This window comes from Oncorhynchus masou, chromosome 30, assembly GCF_036934945.1.
Source record: "Oncorhynchus masou masou isolate Uvic2021 chromosome 30, UVic_Omas_1.1, whole genome shotgun sequence".
NCBI classification, from domain to species: domain Eukaryota; kingdom Metazoa; phylum Chordata; class Actinopteri; order Salmoniformes; family Salmonidae; genus Oncorhynchus; species Oncorhynchus masou.
In genome coordinates this window covers 45291028-45301039 of record NC_088241.1, presented here as the reverse complement: position 1 = coordinate 45301039, position 10012 = coordinate 45291028, and the positions used below count along the sequence as shown (strand labels likewise).

Genomic DNA, 10012 nt, shown 5'->3' with positions numbered 1-10012 from the left:
ATCTCTAGGAGACAGAATGCGTCTCCTTCCTGAGCGGTATGACGGCATCTTGATCCCATGGTGTTTATACTTGCGTACTATTGTTTGTAAAGATGAACGTGGTACATTCAGGCGTTTGGAAATTGCTCCCAAGGATGAACCAGACTTGTGGAGGTCTACAATTTTTTTTCTGAGGTCTTGGCTGATTTATTTTGATTTTCCTATGATGTGAAGCAGAGGCACTGAGTTTGAAGGTAGGCCTTAAAATACATCCACAGGTACACCTCCAAAGGACTCGAATTATGTCAATCAGAAGCTTCTAAAGCCATTACATTGTCTGAAATTGTCCAAACTGTTTAAAGGCAGTCAATTTAAGTGTATGTAAACTTCTGACACACTGGAATTGTGATACAGTGAATTATGAGTGAAATAATCTGTAAACAATTGTTGGAAAAATGACTTGTGTCATGAACAAAGTAGACGTCCTAACCGACTTGCCAACACTATAGTTTGTTTACAAGGAATTTGTGGAGTGGTTAAAATACGAGTTTTAAAGACTCCAACGTAAGTGGATGTAAACTTCCGACTTCAACTGTTAGTTACATGCAGTATACCTTGAGGACTCCACCGCACAGAGGTTGCTCTTCAGTTTGTGATGAAGAAAATGTGTGGTAGAATTTATTCCGACACTGTCTTATTGTCTCGGCTTTTAGGCCTCTATATCACAGTCACAAGGCATATGAACTAACAGATTATAGAGCAAACACAATTATCACACAGGTTGGATTTTTTTCTGGCTTTTTCCCCCTGGCTTTTCCCAGTGATTTTACCCACACACCTACTGCAGGTTTCTGTTTCCCAACCGGTTTCTCCAAGGTATCCATTTACTCCTTTTTAGTGAGATATTTTCAGTCTGGTATTTACTACCCCAAGGAGGGAGGGGGCTGGGAGTTATTGGATGAATTACAAGATACCTACTTTTAGGTAAACATTGTGGAAGGCAAAAGTCCTAGAAAACAAGTTAATCAGCGCTTCAATTCTCCTTTACTAACTCCTGGCTAGGAGTTGTATCCAAAAGGAGAAAAGTATTATGCTTGACAAAGCTCTTCAGCTCTTGCACATACATGTTGAGAGTATTAGGGATACCAGTTATACCTAAACCTGAGGAATAGTTTAATTGTGGAGCCTATTATGGTGATTATGCATAGCAAATAATGAATGTGCAGCATAAGATTAGTATCAGAGCAAATGGGAAAGGATTTTGTTGCCTTCAATTTCTCTCACACCAATCTAGCTGTCCTGATCACGAGTATGTTGACTATATGTTCCCTGTCTAATTCTATTAGCCATTTGGAATACAATCTCAAGACTATAAACCTAATGACAACTTCGTTATGTGTTGTAGAAATGCTGACTGGATGGGCTAGTTCTACAAGCCTGATCCTATACTGTTGCAGTAGCCAACTATGACATGAAGGCTGTTAGAGAATGGCACTTTCAACACCAAGGTTGTGGGTTCGATTTCTACGGAGGACCAGTTTAAAAAATGTATGCACTTACTACGCTCTGTAAGTCACTCTGGATAAGATTACTTAAAATATAAGAGTTGGCTACAGCAGATGGGACCAAGCTAGTTCCACTGGCTTCCATTTGAAAACTGACCCAGAGTTAATTCCAGACTAAAAGGAATGTTCAATGGAGAATATCCATTGAGAGAGTTTCTTAGTAGAAGACTAGGTTAAATCTATGTCTGGGAAACCGGCCCTCTGACTACATAAACCCATCTGCAGCCCTAAAATATGAACTATGTAATAAAGTGAGAAGATTTAAAAAGAAAAGAAACAAAGCATAAGTCTGATAAGATTCTTATTATTCCAATAAAAAATACATTCATACAGAAATATAACAATTTTGCAAAACAATTTCAAATAAAATGTCATAAAGCAAAAAAACAAACAATCTTACAAAAATGATTTTTTTTCCTTTTTTTTTCATTGACAAAGATTCTGTAAAGAACAAGGGGCGCTGTGTGTGGAAGAGGAAGAGAGAATCAGAGTGCATCCCAAGTGACATGCTATTCCCTATATAAATGCATTCATTTTGAACAAAGCCCTATGGTCCCTGGTCTGAAGTAGTACTCTAATAGGGAATAGAGTGCCATTTGGGATGCAGACAGCAATGGGAAACTGTAGGTTAAGATGCAAGCAAACATGAGGCTTAATTAAGGCTCGATTATCACCTGAATGATATTGGCTGCTGTTCTGTTACAAAGACAGAAAGTCATTGTTCCAATTCTTTGCCACAAAAGCCTTGCTGTTGCTGGCGGTGTAATTTTATTATAGCAGGCCGTTTCAAGTTGTACTCATCCTCCCTCTTACAACAATCTGATCTAAAATCCATGTTGTGGCCCTGCTACACTGATCTTGCTGCAATGTCAAATTCCTTTCCACCCACAAAGCATGTCCCTGATACTGAATAAAATAAGTCTATGTACTTTATATTTCAATGTTAATCTCACCGATCCTTGAGTATAGCCTTTTTTTAAATGACAAATATAACACATTAAGCTATCCTTTAACATTATTTTGGTCCCTTACCCTGCAAAAATGTCCTGAAGTCTTCAAATTATTTCAAGTGTGTACATAAACAATAAATCAGCTTCAAATGGGGAGGGGGGGATAGATCTTTTTTTTTCTCTCTCTTCAGAATCCTGTTCACGTTGGTTTTGATAATAATGTAGCTGCCTGGACCAAAACAACGAATGCGGCTGCCCAGACGGGTCAATAGCAAACTCCCAGAGTCAGCAGTCCGTAATAAATTCTATGCCAGCAAAGCCTTTAGCAATTTATTACAGAGATGCAGTACAAGGCAAGGGCTGTCGAACTGGAGCTTGTTAATTACAATAAATCTTTAGGGTTTTTCCTCAGCTTTGGTTGCAGGGGGGGGGATATTGCCCGACAGTGAGTCTGGGCCCCCCCGAGTTCTCTACAAACACAATGTTAGGGCATTGTTGAGAGCAGCTGCATCACATTCCCTTCAAGTCAGCCTTGTCTTTATGCAAACCACAAGTTCATGTCCTAGACTGCATCTGAAACGGCACCCTATTCCCTTTATGACGCACTACTTTTGACCAGGGCCCTATGGACCCAAAGTAGTGACCTAAAGAGGGAATAAGGTACCTGCCCAGATCTAGTCCAATCGTCTCATCAGGTTTTTTTTTTGTACCTTTGAGCAACATTGTCACTTGATACCAAATGTGTATAACTACGTAGATACAGTACATACTACAGTGGTAGTAAATTGGGTTAATAATATACCGTTATAAGTGCTCTCTAAATGATGACTTGAAGTTATTTTACACAAGTCTTGGTTTGAATCGACTGAATGTACTATATAGATCATCAGGGTGCTATGCAATATAACCTAAAAAGGGAGGATCTTTACTGTACATGCTCTAAACACAAAACACTATTCACAATCTACATAGGGGTAATAGACCTAGCAGTCTCTGAAAACAAGGAAAGGTGCAAGTAAGTTCATGTGAAATTGAGCCTTAATAAAGCTTTTCAATCACCCATACAACAATGTGACCCCCCCCGCCCCTCTCCAAGGAGTAGTCATCCATCCCACAAGGATAGGTCACTTGCATAAGGCACCATTAAGGTCGTCAACAGTGCATTACCAGGTAGAAAAGAAGATAGAATATACAAAATCAAATCCGATAGTCCTCAAGGCATCGATGAGTGAAAGAAAAAAAATAGCTTAATGAATGAATGATTCAGTTGCTAAGTAAGCAGTAGTGGTTTCTCAAACCAAAGAGAGAAAGAAGTACTAAAGTAATAATAATAATAAAAAAAAATCAAGGCTTTATGTACAATATTGTAACATTTAACCGTTTGTATTTAGCTGCGCTTTTATTGGAATCTATTTGCAGTCCTGATTACAGAATAACAGGAAGAGAGAACAAACCCTAGAACCATGCAACACCTGTCTATGATACTGAAGTTATAGTATAGTTGTGTTATACCTCTAAGCACACAGCTTATACAATGGACTAAAAATTTGCTTTGTAACTTGTAAAAAAAACAAGCTACGTAACACATTGCACATTTAGTAGCTGCACCAAACACCAAAAAAAGCTCCTCTCACTCAGGACTCACATTGTGGAGTTTCTCCCCTGGCCTGGGTTGCTGAATGGGGGGGGGGAACAAAACACATCACCACCCCCCCATACCACTCAACACCACAACCCCTCAAGGCTTCTGGCAAGAAACCCCAATCTTCACTCAGTCTCACTGCTGCTTGACAGTCAGGCAGGCACGTTCTCACACACCCGTACTCACAACTACAAGAAAAGAAAACTTGCTCCCTGACACCATTCAGTCCACAGCAACACTGGTACCAGACCGCCTTTGCTTCCCCCTCTTTGCACACAGGCCAGTCAACCAAGTCAGACATTCGCAGTGCACACATGCTTACCTCAGACAACAGTTTTTGTAAAGCAGTACCAGTGTATCAGTTGTCCAGGAGACAGTTGCTTCACCTCTAAAACATCATGCACCAACCATACATTCAACTCATTCATTCAGTAATCATTTTTTTGTCTTTGTTTTAGTTTTTTTTTTTTTGTCTTTTTCTTTCAAGTCCCTCAATTCAATTGGCTGCTTCCTTCTGTCTGTACATGATTTTGTCCTCTGTTGTTGTGGTTTTTGGACAGGCAACCTTCAGAGCGCCTTCCTTCTCCAAGGGGTCCATCCATCCCGGAGGCACTGGGTATGGTGCAAAATGGCATACTTTGGCTAGAACACGCTCCCCTAGCTCGCTCCTCTCAAGGGCAGTTCAACCATGAGGCTGGTTAGGAGACGACATTTCCTTTCGCTGCGTTTGTTAGTTTCACTAAACGGCTAACATCGCTCCGCTCCGACCTGCTCAGAGGTGTCTTTTCATGTGGAGGGCAAGGTGATCGGACCTGGAGAAACACCTTGAGAGAAAGAGAGAGAAGGAGAGTATGAACAGGAGGGTACCTAAAAAGTAGTAGTAGTAGCAGCACTACTACAAAAACCAACAAGTGTATCAAGGATACCAGTACAGATTCCAATTGAACATAAAAACAGCCTGACAATATAATTACATATTTTAAGAATGTCATTATGCATGACTAACCATATTCATTATGCACTTGTTAACAATGCAATGCTATTCACATCACTGAATGAACAGACATCGTTACAACTCTAGTAAAACAATCATTATTTTCTAACACTTGATTAAATGGTATCAAGAGGGATTGGGTAAACACTCAGGTGCAGGTGGTCTCTATTGTAGATAGCAGAGTGATGGAGCTTACCGGTCACAGTGACTGCATTTAAATGGCTTGGCCCCAGTGTGCTTCCTGAAGTGTCTGGTTAGCTCATCACTCCGTGCAAATCGCCACTCGCAGCCCTCCCATGAACACCTGTATGGTTTCTCACCTATGAAACCAACAAAAGAAAAACATTAATAATTGCGAAATGCATGTAATATTGCACAATACATTTTTAACCTCCAGTCAATGTGAAAAAAAAAATGCTGTGTGCTAAGCTAAAGTCTTTGTAAATTGTGAGCTTTCTTCTGGTCAATCACCTTTGGTAGTAAAGAGAAAGGAAATGACCAGATGAGATGATGCAGCGGTAGTCACTTGACAGCTATACAACTTTATGCAATGACACTTGGTCTAAAGTTCAAATGAACTGGTTACACGTCGGTAACACAACGCAAAACATGTTTTGGAACGCAGAAAGTCCTTTATACACCGGACGTAATAGCGGTCTTCAAGGGTCAGAGCCCATGGAGAAAACCACACACGTGCAATGTCATGCTGCTAATAAAAAAACAAGGGACGGTCAAACGACCATACAGGGCCCCACTCAACAGCCTCCCTTTTCCCATGGTGAAACAATCCGTTTTGAAGAGCCATGGCTAATGTTTGCATCTTAAATGACACCCTCGTCCCTATACAGTGCACTACTAGCCGTACTATGGCTCTGGTCAAAGTAGTGCACTATAAAGGGAATGGGGTACCATTTGGGACGTAACCCAAGCCCCTTGTATTCCCATGTGCACTGGAACTGCATCCCTCAGTATGAATGCCTCCCCTCCCCCACAGCATTCAGACACATTCCAGATAGATTAGGTCACAGTTTAGGTATCCAGTCATGTACGGCTAATAGTCTGAGAGTGAGTGCACTGTGTGGCACTCTCTCTGTAGCTGCATGAGGACACACAATGAACTGGTTTTGGCTCTTTAAGTTACACAACTAGCTAACCAGACAGGCAATACCATTTGGTTAAATAAAGAATGGCAGTCAAATAAGACATTGCTTTTGTGTAACAGTGAGGAAGTAAGGAAACTTAGTACTATCACTGTCACTTCCGCCAACAGGGTTTGTATTTTGCCCCAAGGTTATGCAATGCAGAGGCCTGGGGTGTGATAGCATAGGGAAATGTCTGCTTTCTCACCTGTATGAGTGCGTTGGTGTGCTTTTAAGTGGGAACTCTTTGTGTAAACCTTGCGGCATCCGTTGAAGTGACACCTGTGCACCCGTCTCCTCCCATCCGGTGACGCGTCTCCACCAACCAGCCCAGTCTTTGCCGAGTTCTTTCCGATGCCGCCTGTCCGGACTTTTACCGGCAAGGTCAATTCTGTGTTTACGCTTCCCCAGCCTTGTGAGATGCTGGGTTCCGAGCTGACCTCTGGGGAGGATGGGGGAGTGCTAATGATAGAAGGGCTAAAAGGTCCAGAACTGGCCAGAACCGACCCCAGAGGGTTCAAGGTAAAGCTGTGTGTCGGCGAGAGCTCCACGGAACTGTCTGAAGCTTCACTGCTGGCGTCAGAGTTTACACTGTTGGTTTCCAAGATCTGGCCATCCTGATTGTCCTCTTCTTTGACCAGAGGGATCTTTGGGTCAGAGTCGATCGCTTTATCACCGCAGGCCAAGATCAGCTTGCTCCAGAGGTCCTGCTCCTGCGGCTCCAACTTGATGTCAGACGTCGCCGAGACATAAGGCTCGCTCTGTAGATACCGCTCCAACTCCAAGCAAGTCTGGTTCAGGAACAAACAAAACAGATGTTTAGAATATATAGGAGATCACAGGTGTACTGCATTTCAGGGAGCTACCAGACCACCAACACATGAATCAGTATCAACCTCATTGATGTTTTATGACAAGAGACTTGTGCAACTTGTTTCCCTTGGCTCACAAGGCAGACCAGCTAAGGTTTAGTCTGAGTAAACTACAGCTTCACACTAGTACGAAAACACATGTTCAAACAAGAAATGGGCTCTTGACTATCACATGGTTGTGACCAAATTTAAGCTAGCTAGGCTACATGTTTACATACTCAAGTTGAGCAGTCATAAATTGCATATCCTAAGCGGTGTGTATGTGTGGAGGAACAGGGACTATATCCATTGTCAGTTCTGTGGTACAATGAATGACTCAGAGCACATTTGGTGTCCTTTTAAGGAAGCCACTGAACTTCCTGCTTCCCCAAGACTCATTCAGTTGCCACAGACTGACTGATTGCATGTAATCACATCCTTCCTACCCCCCCCCCCCCCCAGAACTCAGTTTCTCAATGTTATAATAGATTAATTCCGTTTTGATACTATATCTTGAGGATTCATAAAAAATAAAAATAAAGAGTAATCTGTTTGGAGGTATGGCAGCATGTTGGTTTGACAAGAACAGTTGGAGAAAAAAGATTCTGCCCCAGGCAAAGCACATAATGCCCCTTCCACAATTTAAACCAATAATTTCCAGTTGCAATACTATCTTGTCATGCGCACACGAATTCGCACGGAATTAGTCACTGCTGACATTTGATAGTGTGGATATGAGCCCCACTGAACGACATGCAAATTAATGCGATGTGTTTCAGAGGAATATAAACCGTATGGTTAGTTCAAACTATGGTTTTGATAAGTAAAATAACCTTTCCAGTTCTCTTTGGTAAAAAGAAGTTATTACATTTTTATATTTAACACTACCCGTCTCGACAGTATTTCTCTGTGGCTGTGTTGAAAGAGTTAAATCTCTTATGGCAGCGAGGAGGTTGGCTCCGTGCCCGACTCGCAAATGCCTGAAGGAAACTACTTGGATCGATTTCAATCACGTATGAACTGCAAATATCTTCAGAAAAATGACTACAAACGAGGCAGTCCCGTCATGATTAATACGAGGGGTCAGTTATGTTATACTTTATTGGTGTAAATTGCATCCACTTTCAAAATTAAATTGTTGAATTGGCTTCATTCCGGTTAGACTACTTCAACAGATCCGCTTACGAACGAGTTCCGCTCCGCAGCATTTTGAACGACAACAACTCCGTTACTCGAACCAAATCATTGCTTTCAAATTCACTTCAGATATGAAGGCTACTTACAGTAGCATCGCACAGAAACAAGCCTATAACATCGCTCAGAAATAACACAACACTACTGGAAATGATATTGGTCGCGTCTCATTCATTTCAAGTGAGACTCCGGAGCTGTCAAACACTGGCTCACTGAACTAGACTTGTGCCGTGCTTTGACGGGCAACAATGCTCTACTTCGAATAAGCCATCTGCATAAAACAAGTTAAGAACATGGCTTGTGCATCTGTGGGTAACTGGTTAAATAACACGTTTAGTCCTCCATTCGGAGGTGTCCCTAGAAATATGAACAACGCTTGGTTCTTTTTCGCATACTCTAGCACACGCGCCGAATTTGACACATCCAGCTAGCTACGGAATTCTGCATGTTTGTAGCTTACTGACGCTTCTGCAATGTTACAATTCATGATCATCTACAAAACAAAGCTGACACATTGATCATCTACATTGTGTTTAAAAATTAAAACAAATGTATGTATGAGGAACTGTTTGACAAAGTGCTGCAGAATACCGTAACAACGTGTATTAGTAGGATATAAATGTATCAATTAATATTCGTTCGCACGTACTTGAACACATGAAGCCTATCGTCATGCCAGGATAACAGCCAGTATGATTGGTCACGTTCTCTTTATTTCAGTTTAATGAAACAGTTCAAATGAACGGATAAAAATGTTACCTGCTGCCAGTAATCCTCCAAGGATGGTAAAGCTGAAAAGTAGCCCGTGTCATGTACAATCTGAAGTTCCTGAAAGATGCTGCACATGGGTAGAACATCCATTTCAAATCCCAAATGTTGGCTAAAGAGCTGCACTGAAATATTTTTCTTTAGAATCAATATAATAGTCAAAATATTGGTCAATCTCGAACAGGCAAGTAAGATCCTTGTTTAAATTTCACATGCAACCCTATCTGTAGCTAATGCAAATAGCACGCACTGCAAACAAGCGTTGTTTTGCTTCCCCGTTGGCAGACCACTGCTTACTGGTGATGAAGTTACTCTATTTGCAAACACTGAACTAAATGCGAAGCCCGTACCATGTAAACTTCCTTATTCAAACCTCGCAACCTACCTACCACCTCGTGACAGCATTACGCTTTTGGAACGTTAACCAATGAACTCGAATCAGCTTGCCCGCGCGCATATGATATCACAACCAACCAATCATAATCGTCTCCTGATATAATTTGGTCCTGTTTCTTTTTTTATTGGTGAATTTGACTCGTAGTTCCTTCACATTCATTGGACAGCTATTTTTAGAAAAGTATATATATGTGTGATGTACTCTATTCAACTGTCAGCGAGTTGCCTCTCTCTGCATATTTCGCCACAGAGAGCGCATCTGAGAAGCAACAATTTTTCCTCTTTGTAAACAGTTTCACGGTGTAGTTGTTTGACAGTTTCAGCATACAGTACAAGACAAATACTTTTGAAACAGTATGCGAGAATGACTGGAATTTCGTTTGAATCTTTTGACATACGCTTTTTTTGTTGACTATATTATTGAAAACTCTTATTTTTTTGAAGTTGTTCGGAGTTTCACATACTGGCATTTCTTACTAACATACCACCGTCTCCAGTCGCACGATAGTAGGCTACAGCTAAATTCCACAAGGG

General features: G+C 41.3%; 1 protein-coding gene across 1 annotated transcript; it reads right to left on the bottom strand.

Annotated features, from left to right (window-relative positions):
• Positions 1-1832: 1832 nt before the first annotated feature.
• On the bottom strand, positions 1833-9489 carry klf6a (Kruppel like factor 6a). The gene is made up of 4 exons (XM_064949111.1): positions 9074-9489; positions 6478-7060; positions 5327-5450; positions 1833-4960 (listed from the first exon to the last, which is right to left on the bottom strand). The coding sequence occupies exons 1-4, from the start codon at positions 9173-9175 to the stop codon at positions 4909-4911; spliced, it is 861 nt and encodes a 286-aa protein (XP_064805183.1). The 5' UTR covers positions 9176-9489; the 3' UTR covers positions 1833-4908.
• Positions 9490-10012: the final 523 nt, after the last annotated feature.